The 22,858-nt window shown below is 43.4% G+C and overlaps 1 protein-coding gene across 1 annotated transcript in view; it reads right to left on the bottom strand.

Moving 5' to 3' along the window:
* The window catches only part of LOC311132225 (thyroid hormone receptor alpha-like), a 202,691-nt gene that overhangs the window by 22,175 nt on the left and 157,658 nt on the right, over positions 1–22,858 (bottom strand). Inside the window, exons 3-5 of the mRNA XM_084165450.1 lie at positions 15,494–15,744; positions 4,703–4,764; positions 3,519–3,557 (exon numbers count right to left, since the gene is read on the bottom strand). Of these exons, the coding sequence (XP_084021576.1) occupies positions 3,519–3,557; positions 4,703–4,764; positions 15,494–15,549 (157 nt within the window). The 5' untranslated portion in view covers positions 15,550–15,744. The remainder of the gene's footprint in view (positions 1–3,518; positions 3,558–4,702; positions 4,765–15,493; positions 15,745–22,858) is intronic.

The following is a 22,858-nucleotide window of genomic DNA, read 5'->3' as shown; positions in this document are numbered from 1 at the left end:
GTCTTCCCTAACCACCTCAGGAAAAAGGACAATCTGTACCTTTTCCATACAGAACATTGAGATTTAGTGAGGGAGCGCATATACACGGCATTTAATAAAATATATAGCTGTGAGACTGGGGGACTGGGGGAGGAGAAGGTTACACGTTACACAAACACACACACTGCCAATGGAAGATCCTTGGATGCAGTTTAGGGAGCCAAGAAGTGCTGTCTGTCTCTGTCTGTGTGGGTTCCTCTCTCTGCATTGCTGCATGGTGGAGGATTGTGTGTGTGTGTGTGTGTGTGTGTGTGTGTGTGTGTGTGTGTGTGTGTGTGTGTGAGTCTCTGTGAATGTACGACTGTATGCACACGTGTGTAGGGAAAAACGGGACGAAAGTAACACTTTTATTTTCTTTCAGAGATCGATAGAGTTAGAGAGACCATATTTTATGACAAACAACTTATATATGTCCTCTACCATTAGCAACTGTAATTTCATTTCTAGGGTCAATGAGTTGAAATTAAATAGACAGAGAACAGAACTACCGCAACGTTACTGTTGTACCTGTCGGCGGGGCGGGAGTAACACAGTTTTGGGACGGAAGTAACAGCTGGCGAGGAGTGCACAATATCTGTCTTATCTCCATATTTCTTTCAACAAATATAATATTAGACATAATTTCATGTTTGTGTCGATTTGAATAACTAATGCTATAGGTTAGAAATGTATGAAAATGAACCTTGCGTCAATATCACAATGTTACGCAACCACAACATTTTGACTTACAATATTAAATCGGACTAAACTGGAAGACATAATAGCTATATTAACCATCATTTTCTCATCTCACTTTAATGGGAATGTAGCAGGACATGTTTTCACTATTTTCAGTGACTATTCATGCTTAGCCCTACCAATCAGACACGCTCCAGCTGTCCTTGTCATGCGCGCTCCTCGTGTCTTGATATAATACATGTCTTTATTCTCTTTACAAATGGAAAACTCATCACGCGTATCACATTTCCAAGGTTATTGACCACCAGAATCATAAAGATATATATTTCTAACCACTAACCTGCCGATAAAAGCTTATGCGAGATGATGATGCATCAAGTCAATTGATTAAGGCATAATTCTAATGTCATATATAATTTTCATAATTTTGATATAACATTCAGTCACTTCTTGATATTTTGCTAACATTATAAAATAAATATGAACTAGAGGAGACAATGGCCTGTGCTTAGTTTACATTGTTTTACTTTTGTCTCACCCGTCTCTCCTATAACTTCTCCCAGGCTAACACCCAAGAACAACTAGCATGATACTTGAAACCTATGCTGTCATTTAGTTACTAGATGGGCTAAGAAAAAATATGTTTGGAACCTTAAAACAACTAAACATAACTCTACAACAGAAAAACACTTCCAGGTCTGTTAAAAAAAAAAAAACGTACATTGCTTTTGTTGATAACTCCACGAAACATGATTGGATTGGGCTTATCTTTTTGCAGGGAGGTCGTCCTCCACATTAGGACTGTTCTGACTTCACTACGTCATTCTAGCTTCTGTGTTATCTGAGAAAATGGCTGTGTTACTTTCGCCCCGTGTCTCCCTAGAGAACGAGAGTAAAAAGGTAGTGAACGTGTGGGTGTTCAGTCATATGCGTTTGTGTTTACGTGTGTGTCCGGCCCACACTGAGTACAGTTTTACAAGTGTCAGTATGGCCCTTCCAGAGGTGGAGGAGTGGACACTGGACAGGGAGAAGGCAGGACAGGACAGGGTAGGGATGCCCAGTCTCAGTCTCAGGCTGATCACAAGCCAGTCTGTGGGGGTTTTGTTAGGAACCAGAGTCAATATCAATAGTGGTGCTGAAGCCCACAACCGCTGCTATTGCTCCAATAGCTCAATTGAAGTACTGTTCCATCTGTTGAAATGCTCCGACCCAAAAGGATGTACAGTGAGGGAAAAAAGTATTTGATCCCCTGCTGATTTTGTACGTTTGCCCACTGACAAAGACATGATCAGTCTATAATTGAACAGTGAGAGACAGAATAACAACAAAAAAATACAGAAAAACGCATGTCAAAAATGTTATGAATTGATTTGCATTTTAATGAGGGAAATAAGTATTTGACCCCTCTGCAAAACTGTACTTGGTGGCAAAAAACCCTTGTTGGCAATCACAGAGGTCAGACGTTTCTTGTAGTTGGCTACCAGGTTTGCACACATCTCAGGAGGGATTTTGTCCCACTCCTCTTTGCAGATCTTCTCCAAGTCATTAAGGTTTCGAGGCTGACGTTTGGCAACTCGAACCTTCAGCTCCCTCCACATATTTTCTATGGGATTAAGGTCTGGAGACTGGCTAGGCCACTCCAGGACCTTAATGTGCTTCTTCTTGAGCCACTCCTTTGTTGCCTTGGCCGTGTGTTTTGGGTCATTGTCATGCTGGAATCCCCATCCACGACCCATTTTCAATGCCCTGGCTGAGGGAAGGAGGTTCTCACCCAAGATTTGACGGTACATGGCCCCGTCCATCGTCCCTTTGATGCGGTGAAGTTGTCCTGTCCCCTTAGCAGAAAAACACCACCAAAGCATAATGTTTCCACCTCCATGTTTGACGGTGGGGATGGTGTTCTTGGGGTCATAGGTACCATTCCTCCTCCTCCAAACACGGCGAGTTGAGTTGATGCCAAAGAGCTCGACTTTGGTCTCATCTGACCACAACACTTTCACCCAGTTCTCCTCTGAATCATTCAGATGTTCATTGGCAAACTTCAGACCGCCCTGTATATGTGCTTTCTTGAGCAGGGGGACCTTGCGGGCGCTGCAGGATTTCAGTCCTTCACGGCGTAGTGTGTTACCAATTGTTTTCTTGGTGACTATGGTCCCAGCTGCCTTGAGATCATTGACAAGATCCTCCCGTGTAGTTCTGGGCTGATTCCTCACCGTTATCATGATCATTGCAACTCCACGAGGTGAGATCTTGCATGGAGCCCCAGGCCGAGGGAGATTGACAGTTATTTTGTGTTTCTTCCATTTGCGAATAATCGCACCAACTGTTGTCACCTTCTCACCAAGCTGCTTGGCGATGGTCTTGTAGCCCATTCTAGCCTTGTGTAGGTCTACAATCTTGTCCCTGACATCCTTGGAGAGCTCTTTGGTCTTGGCCATGGTGGAGAGTTTGGAATCTGATTGATTGATTGCTTCTGTGGACAGGTGTCTTTTATACAGGTAACAAACTGAGATTAAGAGTGTGCTCCTAATCTCAGCTCGTTACCTGTATAAAAGACACCTGGGAGCCAGAAATCTTTCTGATTGAGAGGGGGTCAAATACTTATTTCCCTCATTAAAATGCAAATCAATTTATAACAATTAACAATGCGTTTTTCTGGATTTTGTTGTTGTTATTCTGTCTCTCACTGTTCAAATAAACCTACCATAAAAATTATAGACTGATCATTTCTTTGTCAGTGGGCAAACGTACAAAATCAGCAGGGGATCAAATACTTTTTTCCCTCACTGTATGTAACTGACCTGTATTCTCTGACCCAGTCTGTCCGTATCCCTTCATTTCTGTTAAGAAAAGAAAAGTGAAATTTAAATATATTTTCAATGAATAGAAAAGGCAATGCTCTCTTCATAGAAAACTACTACACTTGATCTAGATACATTTAGATTAAATAAAGTCTTTCAAAATCAATTTCAGGCAAAATGACATACTGTATATATTTTAGGCAGCAGTTTTGGGAACAAACCACTTTTTTAAATCCTTTTTTTTTTTTTTTTACCCATTACCTTCATGGGTTCTTCAGATGACAAATACCCTCTTGAAAAAGGTTGAGGGTGCCATGCCATGTGCCAATTACATCACCTATAGCACTTAGGTAATAAAAACCTTCCCCACCACCCCTCAAAGCCCGGCTCAGACATACATTTCCCAGCGGAGCTGGACCATAGTGGGTCACATGATTCAGGTCTAGCTGGCTGAGAGCATGCTGGGTTTTTGGTCTGTCCGCCCGTAGGCCTGGGACGATACCAGTATCACGATACGCGTTAGTATCGTGGCAAGGAAACAAAATACAAAGCAGATTTGACCTTTTTAGGAAAACAGCCCTAATGTTGGAAACATTTATTTTCCAAGCTATAGCACACAATATTTTACATACAGCAGGTTTTTAAAGGACCAAATAGATTGGTATGCTTTGTGTTTTCATTTTTTTCATGGACAAAATATCGCAATACTAGTATCGTCACAGCCCTATCTGCCCGGTTGGCATTCAGGAGATGACAAGCGCAGATATTTTATGGCATCTCGGGCAGACCCGACACGCAGATTCCTCTAAATTGGTTTTCTTTCTCTCCTACCACTCCCTGCACTTTAAGTTGTCAGTCAGAGACTGCATTCTGCTGTAGGAAGAAAGAGAGCAGAGCGGCGGCCTCTCATTTACCGCTGAAAGATGTTCTCCCTTGTTTCTCCTCTCAGGTGATAAATACACGCTCAAAATGTAAAGAAGGTGCCAGTGAATTAAGAGCTGTGACATCTGTGTCTCCCACACAAGCACACACCGTACAACCCAGGTGACAGGTTGGGAACACAATTCAGGTTTTAGTTTTTGCAGAGTTGAAGACTCTAAGGCTGGAAAAATCTAACCTACAGTACATTGTTTACATATTGTTTTGTTTGCAAATGGCTGTAAGTGTACCGTAACTGTACCTACCAGACATGCTCTTCACCGAACATGAACTGCTCTTTCTCTTCCTTTTCGGGCCATCGATCCACCTGCAGAATGAGAGAAGAAGAGAGAGAGAGAGAGAGAGAGAGAGAGAGAGAGAGAGAGAGAGAGAAGAGAGAGAGAGAGAGAGAGAGAGAGAGAGAGAGAGAGAGAGAGAGAGGAGAGAGAGAGACATTAGAGCATATGTAAAGGAGGACACACAGGAATTTAAAACACAGGCGGAGTGGAGGACATGTTTGCATGAAAAGGCGCAACGCTCGCTCACCATAAAAAAAGTAATTGTTTTATTTAAGCAAGGTTAAAAGATGAACGTTTCGGCCCTTCAATGATGATTGAATTTTTTGGGTTGCACCTCGACTCACGTTGATTGAGCGTCCCCCACTTCTTTGCATGTTTTAACCTGCCAGTTCTCCTACAGGAATCTTTCAGGACTCTAGCAGTGCTCTAGCTAAGTGCCTGGGGGCGGGAAAATGGCTGCCCTGCAACTTCAAATTTACATGAGAGGGGAAGGCAAGAACAACAACCACACACACACACAACACACACACGGGCACACGTACACCAATGCGCAAACACACACGCACACACAGGTACACAGTCGGCAATACACAAACACACACAAAAACACATCTACGATTTTTTTATGCCGATTTTCAATATCATTACATTTGAAAGATGTTATGTCAACATTTCCCACAGACAGCCATGTATGCATGAATTAATCAATAAAACAAATCATACAATCAATTTCACCTAGTTTTACCTATCTAACTACATAACAACATAATGGTAATTATTTATTTGAATGGTAAATGTCTATTGATAAACTGGGTAAATCAAGATCTAGGCATATTCACAATATAAGTGAATGCATATTCAATAGGAGTGTGTGCATGGAAACAATCTGTTTCCCTTCCATTTGGGTCTTACATTATCCTACTGATCAACAACATTTGGATAGAAGTAGCATTATCTCTTCTTTTATAAAAATTTTGGTTACAATCAGCTTAGATTTTTTTGTGTCAATCAGCATATTTTGCATTATGGTTTGCAAATAAAGTTCTAGGGTAGTGAATTCATGTTAGCTTCAGCTGAAGCTTGCTGGGAAAGTTAGCTTTCTGTGAATGTTGTTTATTAGATAGCTAGCAGGTTACCGGTATCTTCTCGCTTTATAAAGTGTTGTAGCCTGTATGGACATTGTTTTGCCGAACAGCAAATAAATTAACTGTTTCAAAATGCAGTGTCACATTATTTCAAGTGTCTTAATTATGTACAGTATTAGTGGGGCACTAGCCAGAGATGCAGCCTTTGGCCCAGAGCAATGAGTGAGTAGCACTGGTTTAGCAGAAGTTTCACACGAGAGGCACAGTGCGCTCGCGCTATAAAGGGGACATTGGCTGTGCCGATAGTCAAGGGCCGATAGACTAGGAATTTTTGTTTATTTATTTAATCTTTATTTAAGGAAAGGGCTATATCGGCCAAAAATATAGTCTGGACCGATTATCGGTCGTTCTCACTCACTCACTCACTCACTCACTCACTCACTCACTCACTCACACACGCTCACACACACAGCCATAGCACATGTGAACACAGCACAGCTCTGTAACAGGAGAACTTAGCACACTTAGCCTGGGAGAGAGTGCACTAATAAGTAATGCTGTAGGATCTATCAGACGCCAACACTAATGACTCCCTAGGGTCCCTCTGCAGCCCTCCAGACACTCCTGAGCGCTTCATCTTCTTGCACCATGAGAAGCTCTTTAATACCAGCTCCAGGTCTGCTAGGGGAGTGGGACACCATAAAAATTTCTAAAACATAATATAGCTTACTAAAGTGAATTTGGACACTAGTTTGTATGGACTATCTCTCCCTCTCTGTCCTCAGTAAATAGCGATCCATCGTTGCTAGGGGAATGCTAAGGACATAAGTGGTTGTTTCACTGGCTTCCTAATTGGGCTGAGTTGTTTTCAATTATAGTAAAGTCGGTGCCACACTGAGTGTTAATGGGGCAATCTGCAGTTCAAACACTAACAAAGTTCACCCCGCCACTGTTTTGGTAAATAGTTGAGGGATGGGGCTGGAGAAATGTAACCACTCTCAAATTCTTAGACAGAGCCATGGATGCAAGGACTGACCATCCATGATATCAAAATGATAGTTTAACCATGTTTTGAGGATATACAGTGTTGGTTTACATTTACCTTGTTTACAAACATTGAAGTAAAACAAGCTTATATTTGGGGTTCTGATGGGGTATATTCTTCAAGAATAAATGGGTACATATTATTAATTTATAAGTCCAAAAATGGATAGCAACAGCAGATTGCCCCTTTAAAGTCTTAAAGTCAACTCTTAAATGTTTTATAGAGAAATTGAATAAAGGGATACCACTGCTGCCTGCCAAGCCTCCATATCTAAATCACCCCACAGGTAATCAATTCAGAAATAACTTGAATGAATACACAACCTCCATCATCACAGTCAAGGCGACAGAGATTAATAAGCTTAACACCCTAGTGGACCCCTCAGAAGTAGCTAGCCTAAGCCTAGCATCCAGCCCCCTCTCAACTCTCTGTTGTGCCACCTATAAAAAGATACCTTCAGAGCTTCACACACAGCTCAAGTCTTCTGCTGAGGCGAGAGAGAGAGTGAAATAGAAGGAAAAAATACTCTGTGCACTGCTTTTCACAACAACAAAAAAACATCCATTATTTCACACTCAAATGGAGGGAGGCTACAATACCATTAGGAGGCCAAGTGCCTTGTAGGAACTCCATTCAAGGAGCCATTTGCAGTTCGCTTGGTTGCAGTGTAGGCTAATACCCACTACTGCCGTGAAGTACCAGTATCGCAATATTTTTTCCATGGCAAAAATGAAAACAAGAAGCAGACAAAACTCTTTGGTCCTTTAAAAACCTGCTGTAATTAAAATATTGTGTGTTATAGCTTGGAAAATAAATACATGTGACTGGATGATAACATAATGATGTTTGTTTCCAACATTAGTGCTGTTTTCCTAAAGAAGTTAAATCCACTTTGTGTTTTGTTTCCTTGCCACGACACTAACAAGTATCGCAATACTGAAATCGCCCCGGCCCTAATATCCACCCTCTGCGGTTGGAAACAACCATATAAATGGAAAGGAAGCCTGTGACGTGACTTCCACTGTTGGACATTAACAAGGCGACACTCCATCTCAACTCCTCCTCCACATTTACTGGATTGGTTCAACAGTGCAGACGAGAACCTCCCCCGACAGTTTTTTTTCTAATCTCGTCAGGACCTACTACGTTAGGTTAGCTAATACCCAACGCTGGAAGCTGAGGAAACATTTTGTGTGTGAATTTGTATATACGTACCGTACGTCGCGGCGCTAAAGGGAAGCTTTTTGAAGAGCCCCTATCTTATGAAAACAACGCGTCATTTACATTTGGATACAATTATGTAAGGAGTTGGCAGACGAGCAGGTGTTAAACTGTGCCACACTGCTCGGGAGTTACTGCACATAACGCTAATTCATCTTTCTTTTTAATGCAATGTGATCTTGCAAGTTCCAGAACATAGTTGAATCAGACAGCAAAACCAAAGTCTGATTCCCCAAGGTTTGATTTCCCAACACCAAGAAAAATTTTTTTTAAAGCAACAAAAAATAAAAAATCTGCTCAAGGAGTAAAGCAAGTGTCATGACTATCCCTGGGTGAGGATCGAAGGCCTCACATCAGCTTGGCAAATGGCCGACAACAACCAGACCCTCTTACCCACAGGGGACTGTGCTGGTCTTGACACGTTAATACTGCCATAAATTAGAGAGGAGGAGAATTTATCTCTGGCATTCTAGTATGGTGAACGGAATGCCTTTGTTTCAGATACTTTTTGCCGCCCAAAAACTTCAACATCCAACAATGAACATTGGGACAATATATTTCAACATCCAAACGTTGGGAATGATGAGAAATGGAAAATGGAAAATTAACGTCTATTTTGTGATGTCATTAAAAATGGTATAAAGGCGTTATAACTAAAACATTGTGACTTGAAGAGCTTTTACACTGTGGATATCAGGATTACATCCTTTACCTTGTGTAGAAAATATCAAGGAGGAAGACAATGTTTTCGTGAAGATAGGGATGTGATTTTAGCTTTCTAACAAAATCATAGTGATGATAATACTTTTGCCTCGTAACTAGCCACGCCTGAGAGAGCTCAGAGAGCGTGTCAGTATGACGGAAACGCCCCTCTTTACCAGAGTGCATAAAAGATTGAGATAAGAATGATCAGATCAGACTAGACCTCAAGCTGCAACTTTTGTCCATATTGGTCCCGACCCTGAAAATCAACACGAGGTGAAGACGACAAAGTTGCCTCCACTATTTGCCTCCACTAACAATCAATGTTATGGCTGAGTAGCTGTTCTAAGTACTGTATCTAAAAAGGTGAATTTAAGTGGGACCATCCTGTTACTCTCTTCAAGTCATTGTCTACTACACTGCACTCATCACCCCACAGGGAATCATCGACAAGGCTGATTAGCCGTCCTCAGAAGACCACTTCCAGAACGAGTGAAAGTAAACAGACAACTAAGAAGAAGGACATTGTGACCTCTTGTGGACAATCTGAGCCTTACATCTAAAAGGCCATCCGAAAGAGAAGGCCCAATCGACCCCTTCCCACGAAGGCCTGTGTCCAACAGAGATACACGACGAAGACCTCCAACACTTAAATACAGTGATTGAAAAAAGTATTTGATCACCTGCTGATTTTGTACGTTTGCCCACTGACAAAGACATGATCAGTCTATAATTTTAATGGTAGGTTTATTTGAACAGTGAGAGACAGAATAACAACAAATAAATCCAGAAAAATTCATGTAAAAAATGTTATAAATTGATTTGCATTTTAATGAGGGAAATAAGTATTTGACCCCTCTGCAAAACATGACTTAGTACTTGGTGGCAAAACCCTTGTTGGCAATCACAGAGGTCAGACGTTTCTTGTAGTTGGCTACCAGGTTTGCACACATCTCAGGAGGGATTTTGTCCCACTCCTCTTTGCAGATCTTCTCCAAGTCATTAAGGTTTCGAGGCTGACATTTGGCAACTCGAACCTTCAGCTCCCTCCACAGATTTTCTATGGGATTAAGGTCTGGAGACTGGCTAGGCCACTCCAGGACCTTAATGTGCTTCTTCTTGAGCCACTCCTTTGTTGCCTTGGCCGTATGTTTTGGGTCATGGTCATGCTGGAATCCCCATCCACGACCCATTTTCAATGCCCTGGCTGAGGGAAGGAGGTTCTCACTCAAGATTTGACGGTACATGGCCCCATCCATCGTCCCTTTGATGCGGTGAAGTTGTCCTGTCCCCTTAGCAGAAAAACACCCCCAAAGAATAATGTTTCCACCTCCATGTTTGATGGTCATAGGCAGCATTCCTCCTCCTCCAAACACGGCAAGTTGAGTTGATGCCAAAGAGCTCGATTTTGGTCTCATCTGACCACAACACTTTCACCCAGTTCTCCTCTGAATCATTCAGATGTTCATTGGCAAACTTCAGACGGCCCTGTATATGTGCTTTCTTGAGCAGGGGGACCTTGCGGGCGCTGCAGGATTTCAGTCCTTCACGGCGTAGTGTGTTACCAATTGTTTTCTTGGTGACTATGGTCCCAGCTGCCTTGAGATCATTGACAAGATCCTCCCGTGTAGTTCTGGGCTGATTCCTCACCGTTCTCATGATCATTGCAACTCCACGAGGTGAGATCTTGCATGGAGCCCCAGGCCGAGGGAGATTGACAGTTCTTTTGTGTTTCTTCCATTTGCGAATAATCGCACCAACTGTTGTCACCTTCTCACCAAGCTGCTTGGCGATGTCTTGTAGCCCATTCCAGCCTTGTGTAGGTCTACAATCTTGTCCCTGACATCCTTGGAGAGCTCTTTGGTCTTGGCCATGGTGGAGAGTTTGGAATCTGATTGATTGATTGCTTCTGTGGACAGGTGTCTTTTATACAGGTAACAAACTGAGATTAGGAGCACTCCCTTTAAGAGTGTGCTCCTAATCTCAGCTCGTTACCTGTATAAAAGACACCTGGGAGCTAGAAATCTTTCTGATTGAGAGGGGGTCAAATACTTATTTCCCTCATTAAAATGCAAATCAATTTATAAAAATGTTGACACCTTTTTCTGTTGTTATTCTGTCTCTCACTTTTCAAATAAACCTACCATTAAAATGATAGACTAATCATTTCTTTGTCAGTGGGCAAACGTACAAAATCAGCAGGGGATCAAATACTTTTTTCCCTCACATGCATTGCTTTTCTTCCCAAATGGGCGGCAGTTCGGGGCAAAGTATTAAGTGTCATATTGTGTTAGTCCGCTAGGGACCCCTTTTCATTGTATTAAGTTTCTAATCCCTACCTGTACGTGTATGTATCTTGTGTTATCATTTTTTATTAGTTCGTAAATAAATAATTAAATCGATTTGTGTGTAACGGAATGATCAGTAAAACCCGGGTTCGTGCAGACTTAAAGAGCCTACAACTTTCAGAATGAGACTGATATGAGGTAAATGATTAATAAATTACTGTTAAATGATAAGAGATATCTAGATATCTTTAGAGTTAATTCGGGAAACGGTAACTTGTTAAACAACTTTTCCCATGGTGCCCCAAATTCCTAATGAGTTAATTGTTACATGACTAATTTAATCTAGTAACAATTAAACATAGTAGGTAATTATTTGATAAATAATAGTCATCACAATAATGAAAGTCACGTCACAAGCAACATTACCTATTTCTAGCTGTAGCAATGTACCATCCTTCCTGTGCCCAAAACAACAAAACAACTACACCAACACAGAGACAGTGCAATTAACCTGCAAAACAAAACGTGACAGTCCAAAACATTTCTGACCTTATAACGCAGTGTGAGTGTAGAATATGCATGGCGAGAAGAGTTGCTGGCCTCAAACAGCTCTGGCAAATTGGAGAGACATCTACTGTACACTGAACCTGCTGCCAGCCATGTTTAAGCTCTGAAAAGACTGGCTCGCTTGCACACACACTCTCTCTCTCTCTTTTCACTCTCTGAATCCCTGCAGACTCTCTCTCTGGCTGATCTGTTTCTCTGAATCCCTCCTACATTTCTCTAAATAATCCCTCCCACCTCTCTCTCTCTCTCTCTCTTTAGTCCCACCCCTGCTCTCTGATTGGACGTGGGACAGCCTCTCCACCTGAGGGTTTGACAACGGGATTTGGGATGACTGACGGTGGGTTGATATGGCAACTAACAGGTAGCTGTCAGGCAGGCTCTGACCACAAGGCAGGCAACTTACTTAAAGAGATTTAAAAACAGAAATCGTCAATACTCGAATGAAGAAATATCAGATAAATAAAATAAAATGTACAAGTACATTGATGGACCCCTTTAAACTGGCTCAGATGTGTTTTTATGAAGTAGACCTATCATGTGACTCAAGTCTTCAGGGACTGTAATACTAAAGTAAACAAGTCGTGTACCTTTAATAGAAACCTGACTTCAATCTATACTAACCAGCCTATGCAGGACCTCGGGCCTACCTTTAGATCCAGTAGTACACAGTAGCCTATTGTTCCCAGTGCAATGCGCATACTATCCAACTGAGGCATCCGCCGGTTCCCATACTTCCACATTCTAATGGTCACTTTGTTCCCTAGCCATCCCACCATTGTCTAACTTACAGGGTTACAGTGGGAGGGAGCATGCCACTGTACAAGAGCTAGCCAACTCCCTCTATCAAAACACAGCGGAAAACACAAGAACATTAATAATAAACTTCCAAACCTCAAAAAAAAAATACACAGACTTTATGTTAACTATGTTTAGCGGGAGATTTCTTCATATCTTGGTAATATAAAGTTCCATAGGGAAATACAAGCCCTGGCTCGTGAATTAATGAGATAGTAGGCTAACCGCTAAGCCGTAAACATAACAATATGCTTTAATTTGGGTGTAGAGATACTGTAGCAATTAGTCAATGGCAATGTCAGCCAGAGCTTGTAACTTCGAAGTAAAACCAGATTTGCATAGGATTTCAGGCACGTAAAGTTTCGTTTGCTAGACAGGTTATTTACAAATAATGCCAATCAAATTAGAGACATACATACACACACATCTCTCTCCCCCTCCCTTCCTCTCCCTCTCCCCTGGTTGTTAGGTCAGTAATTACAAGCAATTATACTTCTGGTTATGATAGAGGTCCATGACAAAAGGAAATCGAAACATTGTTTGTCTCACATGTCCAGTGAATGCGTAACAAGATAACAATAGCGTACTACAGGCATTGTTGCTTCTCATATTGTTCATAATGAACCTGGGCATCACATCCACTGCTATTCATCTCACATATGACACAAGGAAGTCGTAAAAGCAATATTGATGTCTTGTTTACATCTTCACCCACTGGGCACAGATGTCAATTCAACGTCTATTCCATGTTGGTTCCACATCTTTTCAATGAAATTACGTGGAAACAACGTTGATTCAACCAGTGTGTGCCCAGTGAGCAGTGACTGCAATTGCATGACAGAAATGGCCTTGTTTGGTATGGAAATTGAATTAGAGCCACAGAGGCAGGAGAAGTTCAAGAAGCTAAAATGCAATGTGTAAAATGTCTGAAAAGGAAGATAAATAGCCTGTTTGAACAGAGCTCTCATTTGATAGTGATGTCTGTCGGATTCACACTGCAAATCTTATCTGAATGGAGCGGATGAGGGTGTGGACGCGAGCGTTTGATTCCGGATATGGCTCCAACAGCTGTAAAATGATAATACACTTCCATTTCCGCCATCTTATCAGCAATTAAAACAGATTTGATCATCCAATTTCATTTACTTCGTTGAAACAACAACATTGACAACATTGTTGCCAGATGGAGCTTGGCAAACCATTGCCTACATAAGTAAAATAAGATATGGCAGTGCCTTTTTGGCAAGGTTTAGAACACAAAACCAATAAGGAAACAAACAAACTAGTGCTAAGCCATTTGCTACCATCAGCAACCACAGAACCACAAGACATGATATTACAGTACGCCTTTGTTGTTTTTCATGCCTCTAGCAAGTGCAAGAGTAGAAGCAGGATACTTTCTTGCATCAGCCCTGTATTACTTTGATCTACTCTCACCCTAGCAGTGCCGTTAAAGGGATAGTTCAGCAAAGTTGTGTATTTAGATATTTGTTGCCTTACCTGAACAGCAGGAGTGACTGCAATCCACAGTGGCTAGGCTAAGTCATTTGGTATTTTATTAGGATCCCCATTAGCTGTTGTAAAAGCAGCAGCTACTCTTCCTGGGGTCCACACAAAACATGAAACATGACATAAATACAGAACATTAATAGACAAGAACAGCTCAAGGACAGAACTACATAAAACAATTTTAAAGGCACACGCAGCCTACATATCAATACATACACACAAACTATCTAGGTCAAATTCCTTGTTCATAGACTGCTTTCAAGGTAAGGAAACAAATGTCTAAATCTGTAATTTTGTTCAACTATCCCCAGTATCACTTCAAAGGTTTGCAAGGACAACACCGTGAAGGAGAGCTTTAATCAAATCCTCTACAGTATCAAACAGTTCAATCAACTCCAACGTGATTAGCAAAGAGTCCAATCAGGATCAAGCTCTTTAATTCCTCCTCGTCTTTAATTAACACAGAGACAGCAGGCTTAATTTAGCCCTGAACCTCCACCACACACACCCACACACAAAAGCCCAGTTGCTAATCTACTGACAGGTGTCCATCGCGACTGAGTAATTTAGTCCGGCTCCTGTGGCTTTCCTTTCATTTGCGCCCTGGTAATATGCCAAAGGCCTCAGCGCCGGGGAATGTCACACAGCATTCCAGGGAGCCGGAGACCCTCTCCGTGGGCCCACGTGTCACAACCATGACACACACACTCCCTTGTGTACGGGCAAGCACAAGCAAATAAACACCCACACAAACTCACGGACGCACACACAGACTTTGACGCACGTACTGCATCCAACCGCTCTCAAACACACATCAATACGCATAAACAATGTAGACACACATACCAATGTAACAGAACACAAACACCACCACTATCAACCATATAAAACTATAGACTATGCTACTAGAATGTGGTATCATTCTACCCAGGCTGCTCTCTTCTCTATCTATCTCTCTCTCCCTCTCTCTCTCTCTCCAATCGCTCCGAGGCATATCAGACTGACTGATAGCTGTGCTCTTTGAGCAGGAGGAGGTTGCTCTTTGATAAAAGTCCCTGTTCCATTCTGCCACACACTGACTGGTTGAGACAGAGGAGCTTCCATTTCACTGATGTTGTGTTTTAATGAACGCTGACAAAGGAACGACCTGTGTTTGTGTCTGGTGGACTGGCTCTGAACAGTACAGTTAGTTAGTTACACACTCGCACGTGTTCAGGGTTGGGAAACCTGGAGGCCTATTTTTTAGGTTTCTTAGAAAACGAGATCACTTTTTTGAGCTGTTTCAACTTGCAAGCAGTAGAGAAAGAGAGAGAAAGAGAGACAGTGAAGAAATAGAGGGAGCCGGGAGAGAGGGAAGAGAGATGGATGAGAGGAACGAAAGAGAAGCACAGCGAGCGAGGGAGCAGACTTACAAAACAAAAGGGTCAAACCCAGTAATTCTACACTTTCCACAGAATACCCCTAACAAATAAGACCATGTGATGCCTATTCACTGTGTGATGTTAGTGGCAGGGTCATAGCCTGTACGGTTGAGACCAGGACTCACCGTTTCTCTTCTCCCTCTGATAGGTTAGGGTCCTGCTCCTTGGGCATGTGTTCCATTCACCTTAATTCCATCCAACAGCCAATCATGCGAGACTGAGGCGGGCCCCACCCTCGGATGCTCGCTGGTCATTCGCAGGTAGGGGGGTCAGTCAGTGCGACATCACAGGGTCCCGGTCCGGGCGGGCTCTGGCCTCCGGAGCGACCCCCCTGTGCTGGCCCTGGGATTGACGAATGGACTGGACCGGACAAGATCTGTCAATGAGAGGATAGGATATATTCAGTTAGCATGAACTCCATGTAAACAAACAGTTAGCATGACTTCCATCTATACATTCAGTGAGCATGGCCTCCATATACGGTAAGCAACTTCCATCCGTTTGGTTAGTATGACCTCCATGTATACATTCTATACAGCTAGCTTGGCTTAATGTATACATTCAGTTAGCTTGGCTTAATGTATACATTCAGTTAGCATTAGATGGATAGGTTATTGTCATGGGAGAGATGCTAAAATATAATAGAGGGAATATAATTTATTGCCAATCAACAACAGTTTATAATAATTTGTTTTAGTGCCAACCATGTTACACAACAGGGATTCTCTTTCCTTTTCTCTGTCACCCTCCTGTACCTAAATATAACTGAATATAACTACCAGGAGGCTTAAGAAATTTGGCCTGTCACCTAAAACCCTCACAATCATTTACAGATGCACAATTGAGAGCATCCTGTCGGGCTGTATCACCGCCTGGTACTGCAACTGCATTGCCCACAACCGCATGGCTCTCCAGAGGGTGGTGCGGTCTGCACAACGCATCACCGTGGGCAAACGACCTGCCCTCCAGGACACCTACAGCACCCGATTTCACAGGAAGGCCAAAAAGATAATCAAGGACAACTACCACCCGAGCCACTGCCTGTTAACCCCGCTATCATCCAGAAGGCGAGGTCAGTACAGGTGCATCAATGCTGGGACCGAGACTGAAAAACAGCTTCTATCTCAAGGCTATCAGACTGTTAAACAGCCTTCACTAGCACAGAGGCGCTGCTGCCTACATATAGACATGAAAATCACTAGTCACTTTAATAATGCCACTTTAATAATGTTTACATATCTTACATTACTCGTCTCATTTGTATATACTGTATTCTATACTATCGTAATAATGTTTACATATCTTGCATTACCCATCTCATATGTACAGTACCAGTCAAAAGTTTGGACACACCTACTCATTCAAGGGTTTTTCTTATTTTAAGAAGGCACACCTGTTAACTGAAATGCATTCCAGGTGACTACCTCATGAAGCTGGTTGAGAGAATGCCAAGAGTGTGCAAAACTGTCATCAAGGCAAAGGGTGGCTATTTGAGGAATCTAAAATCTAAAATATATTTTGATTTGTTTAACACTTTTTTGGTTACTACATGATTCCACATGTGTTATTTCATAGTTTTGATATCTTCACTATTATTCTACAATGTAGAAAATAGTAAAAATAAAGAAAAAACATTGAATGAGTAGGTGTCCCCAAACTTTTGACTGGTAGTGTATATACTGTATTCTATACTATCTATTGCATCTTAGCCTATGCCGCTCTGACAATGACATTGCTCATCCATATATTTATATATTCTTATTCCATTCCTTTACTTAGATTTGTGTGTATTAGATATATTTGTTGTGGAACTGTTAGATATTACTTGCTAGATATTACTGCACTGACGGAACTAGAAGCACAATCATTTCGCTACACTCACAATAACATCTGCTAACCAATAAGTTTGATTTGATTTGAGAAGATGTTTTGAGAAGATATGTCCTCATGTTTCCATAGGGTTCAGACCATAACAGACTTGCCAGAGAGTAGTCTTCCATATGTTGCAATGTCCACATTGTTTATGCAACCTTTCCAAACTCTTCATGTGAGAAGGTCTCACATGTTGGCCTAACATGCATGACCCCTGACCACATGACGACAGGGCTTTCCAAGGGTTTCTGAGAAACACACACACTTACATACACACACACAAGCTACGTATTCAACCTTTCTGACCTCTCCTCCCTTAACTCTACTCCTCCTCCCCTAATCCCTCGTTCAATGCCTTTCTAATCCCAAACAGAGGGATGGAGGGATTGCGAGCATGAGACTGTTGTTAGTAATCGGTAATATAATAGTGATACCGCGTAATTGCCACATAATAGTGTGAGTTGAAATGCTGTGATTTTAACAGAGCAATGGACTTCATTGCTTCACCAAGTTTGCTGTGTTCTATTTCACAGCACATTGATTGCTTTAAAGCCGGAACGTGTTATTTCTTTATAAGAAAGAGAAACCTACTATATCTTTGATGTATTCAGTTTTCCTCCAAGAGTGGCTGAATATTTTCCATGTATATTTCACTGGAAAATAATGTGTTTGTGTATGAATCTTCTTCATTGTAAAATTACAGACAAAATGTATGATTGATTTATTTGACGGTCATGTTAGCATGACGTTTCGACAGTTCCCTCTTCGAGGTCAAAATCCCAAAGCCATGAACCAAGGTGAGTGTACGTAACCCCAGCCTCCATGTCACACTTACCGATTTACAAGATATGTTGACTGATGCACAGGTGTGAGTTTTACTATCCAATTTCACCATTTACTATGTTTACAAATGTTTAACCATGGCATTAACAACCTCTTTCAATCTATTTACAGCTTGAACACGCTCAGTGATAAGAGGAACTTGTTGCTGTGCCAAGAGAGAGGAATGGATACCAGCAGCACAGCATCATGGGAGAAAAAAGGCAGGGGTGTAGGTTCGAGAAGCGGCGGTCTCCTACAGTGATGTCCTGACCCTGATAGATAATGCTAATAGTGAACCATAATAAAGCCATCTATCTAGCGATCTATTATCAAGGTTATCGTGCAGAGGTGTGATACAGGAGAAGCCAGACCCCTGTGGACATAATGGATATTTCATATTCTACAGGGAGTTCAAGGATGTTTCAAGGCACTCTAGTCTAACGTACCATAATGTGATGCAGTGGTGTTGTAATATTATGGTGGACTGTTATTAAGAAGAAATACAAGAGCTCAGCTGGCCTATCACCTCACACACTGAATCCAGCACAGCACACACACTGCATTGTCATATAGTCTCCTCGACCCTACACCAAAATGTGGTAAAAAAAAGCTGGATTGGACAGTTATGACACACATTCACCAGAAGGCCTATCACAGGAAAACCATTGACAGAGCTATCCCTGTGCTGCTGCTGCCTGTAGCCATTGTAACAATTTGACCTCAGCAATAAAACAGACACAGGCTAAAGGGATTTTTGTGTTACAGTCAAAGGGAGAAAAAGAATGCAACCAGGCCTTGAAGTATAAGAATGATTTCAATTGGTTAAATCTCCAATACGGTCCAATAGATTAGATTGGATATAGAAATGTTCTTCTGTCTATGTGCGATGTGGAATTGCCTGCACCCACCCAGCCATCCATGTGTATGCAGTCTCCCTATAGCCAAGGTCAACCCCATACAGTGACAGACTATCAAACAGCCCACCCCTACTAAAGCATATTTTATCATTACATAGGGTTCTTGTTCGAGAGAGAGAGAAAGAGGCTGGGAGGGAGGGACAGAGGGAGGGGGAGAGAGCAATATGGGGTTTGGGGGAAGAGAGAGAAAGAGATAGAAGGAGAGAGAGATGATAAGATTATGTTAGTCAAGAAGAAAAGCAAGATGGAGCACAGGGAGAGGCTTTCAAAAGAAAGAGTACAGCACACAGTAATTCTACAATTTCCTCTTAAAGTACAGTAAAGGAGAGAGAAGAGAAACAGAAGAGAATGGGAACTGAGGTAAATAGCGAACTTTAATTAGGTCACCGTTGGTTGGCCTGAGGAGAGAAAATGAACTTAGTTTTTAGGGCTTACAAACCAATAACAGGAAAAGGGGGAGAAAACACTGAACAACACATTTAAAGTGGAACTGACAGCGTTTTAACTACTTTGCAGATTTGAAACAAACAGACAATCATATCAGTCAAAAATATCAAATTCCTAGTTTATGCTACAAAACCAACTTTATAAGTGGTTTAAAAAAATTGTTTATATTTGACTCAAAATTCCATGACTTACTGTAAGGCATTGTTGGCAGAATATATGTATGCAGTTCAATGCATGATTAATATAATTCACCAATACATTTCTTGGTAGTCCAAAACATATTGCTATCAGGTTGTAAATCCCAGCTGGCCTGGTACATTGTTTGCTGCATCCAGCCATTCGGGATGCACTGTTTCAGTAATCAATAACTCAATATTTTGAACAAAAACGGACGACTGTAACTAAGGCTAGGAATGTCAATACAATCAAACTAGCAAGGGCAACTTGGCTAATATGCTAGCGCACGTGTCAAATACAAGGCCCACGGACCGAATAGGACACACAAGCGAGTATACATGAGTCAACAGTTGAGTCATCTACTTTATGAAATTACAGCCTGATGCGCTCTCATCAGTGAATTCAACTTCAATTGCGCTGCTTTTGTGTGTCCGGTTTACAGCGCGCAGCGGAGGGAAAGTGTATAGACCCATGTCACAGTCCTAGCTAGGTTACTAAAATGTTGCCAATCTTGACAATTAATAACCAAAAAACTAAACCTGCAACAAAACACCATCCAATGAGAAACATGTATGCCTTTTACAGCAACATTTAAGCAGTACACTAGCCTAGGCTGGCTACTCAACTACAAGACATTTTGAGTGCACCATACAGCAATGCTGCATTCAACCGCACCAGTGATCCATGCAGTGCAAAATAAGGAAAAGCATGTTTTAAGTTTAAATGTTACAACAACCTATAGCTACGGTTTTGTTATTTGGAGTTATTAAATACTGTAGCGACCCGCACAGACAGCTGTGTGTTATGTGTTAGGCTAGTAGATGGTTGTGTTGTACCTACCAGTACCCAGTGTTCGCGGGGTCCGACATGTCAATCAACCTGCTATCTGCCAATCACGGGAATGCCTGGAATGTTCTGATGCCGGGCATCCTGGCGGTTGGCGGAGTGGCGTGGAGGGGGGTTGGGCAGGGGGATGGAGCATTGGAAGTTAAGACCAGGTTTAGCCTTTGTTCTCTCTCTTTTTTACATCTGGGCTTCACAAGAGAAGGTCACGATTGGCTTGTGGGTTATCTTTCATTTATTTGGCGTGGGCTACGGCCAAACAGTAGCTTGTGTAAAGTTGGTTTAATAAACCGTCCATTCGTAAACTCAATCCTCTGTCTGGACAGTTGTTCTGTTATGATCTAGCCAGGTCATTACATTGGTGTCAGAAGTAAAAACGTTGATAAAAGTTAGCCAGCTAGCTAGCTGACTTCTGTGGCTAGCTACCGTAGGTGAGAACGGGGGTTGAAGATGCTTCGAGGGAATCCGAAAGTGAAGGTGGAGGTAGGGGACGATTATGGCCAAGGAGGTGCGTGTGCATGGACGTCGGGGGTTCTGGCTGAGGAGATCGCCAGGGCATCGGAGCCCAGAGGCCGCTTGAGGGAGGACGTTAGAGTGATGGCGGCTGAAGCGGGCATGAGTGCTTCGTCGACTGTGTTTCGCGCGGATTCTGGTGGGCGGACCGAAGGGGTGACATCGACGCGGCGGGACGAGGAATCTGGGGCTCAGGATGTAAACAAACATGGCGGCGCCCAGTTCCCGGCTGCGTCCGTATCCGTTAAGACCCCGAAGTATTCCGGTAAGGCGGATTGGGAAGCTTTTCATGCTCAGTTTGAACTGTTAGCTCATTTTAGGGGGTGGTCGGATGAAGATAGGGCACTGCAGTTGGCTTTATGCCTCACGGATGAAGCTCTGGCCTGTTTGATATTGATTAGCCCCGAGGACAGACGTGATTATGGTGCTTTAGTGGGAGCACTGAGGAGGCGCTATGGACAGTGTGTACAGCCCGGGCTACTGCGCTCCGAACTGAGTAATAGACGCAGGCAGCCTGGAGAGCCTCTACGGGTGCTAGCTAATGACATTGAGAGCCTCTCTCGGCGGGCATATGCTCACATGCCCCCCTCCGTGCAGAGCGAGCTAGCACGGGACCAGTTCATACAGGCGCTCTCTCCTACGGAGCTGCGCATACAGACCCAGCTGGCTCATCCTGAGTCATTGCAGGTAGCCTTGGAGATGGCTTTGGAGAGGGAGCTGGTGTGGGCTGGGGCTTCAGCTGGGGCTTTGGTGGGGGTGCAGGGAGACAGACCCTCTGTGCGAGCTGGGGGGCAGAGCAGCCCGGAGCCGGAAAAGCCTGCATGGGTGGCTGAAATGACAGAACTCATTCGTGCTGTGTCGCTACAGGCGGCACGAAACACACGCCCTGGTCCCAGGGTCTGCTGGGGTTGTGGCCAGCCAGGCCATCTGCGCCGAGATTGCCCCATGTCCCCCAGAGCTCAGGGAAACGGCTCGGGGTCCGCATAGACCGGGTAGTGCGGACCCCTGGCTTTCTATCCCAACCACCATCTTCTTCAGGAGGAGCCCACCGGCACAGACGGGGAAGCAAGGCTCCACTTCCCCCAGAAGCAGACGAGGGCAAGCGGATGGAGCCTGTTGTTGTGGTGGGCCGGACCTGTGTTGGGGACTTTTGTCATGTCCCTGTCACTGTGGAGGGGGTGCCCTGCTCCGCCCTGGTGGACACTGGGTCCACAGTAACCCTGGTGAGGCCAGATATTGTGCCAGGTTGGACTCAGTGTGAGCCTACAACTGTGCAGCTCCGCACAGTCACAGGTGAGCTGGCACCCATGAAAGGGAAGGGAATAATGACTCTGACAGTAGGGGGCAGGACTGTGCGTCATCCTGTGCAGGACCCTTGTATCCTGGGGTTGGACTTTCTTAGGAGCACAGGCTGCCAGTTAGACCTAAATAGGGGCACACTGAGCTTCCAGGGAGGGCCGGAGGTCACCATGGCCCCTAATGTCACATTCACTCAACCCAACAAACCCTTTACTCCAACAGTTAAAGCAGCAGAGACTCGTGGCTGCCCCCCCTCCCCCACATCTGGGTGTGTCTTTTCCCCAGCCCCCCTGTCACCTACGGCGTTGCGTTACATTCCCCCAGCTACCTCCACGACACAGTCCTCTGTGAGCCCGGGCCGCGCCCCCCCAGCCCAGCTACCCCAGATGGGAGGGGAGAGGACACTGTCTGCAGTGAGGGAGATATGGGGGAGGAACTGTGTTGGTCTTGACCCCGAGCAGCAGGAACGGTTGAGGCAGTTGCTGTTTGAATTCAGAGACAGCTTTGCGCTGAGTGAGGAAGAGGTGGGTCAGACTCATCTGGTGCAGCATGAGATCGACACAGGTGATGCTCGACCTATCAAGATGCGTCCCCGCCGTA

This window comes from Coregonus lavaretus (genome assembly GCF_964263955.1).
Source record: "Coregonus lavaretus genome assembly, chromosome: 1".
Classification (NCBI taxonomy): domain Eukaryota; kingdom Metazoa; phylum Chordata; class Actinopteri; order Salmoniformes; family Salmonidae; genus Coregonus; species Coregonus lavaretus.
Note: the sequence above shows the minus strand (reverse complement) of the source record. Positions and strands in the feature narration are given on the sequence as shown.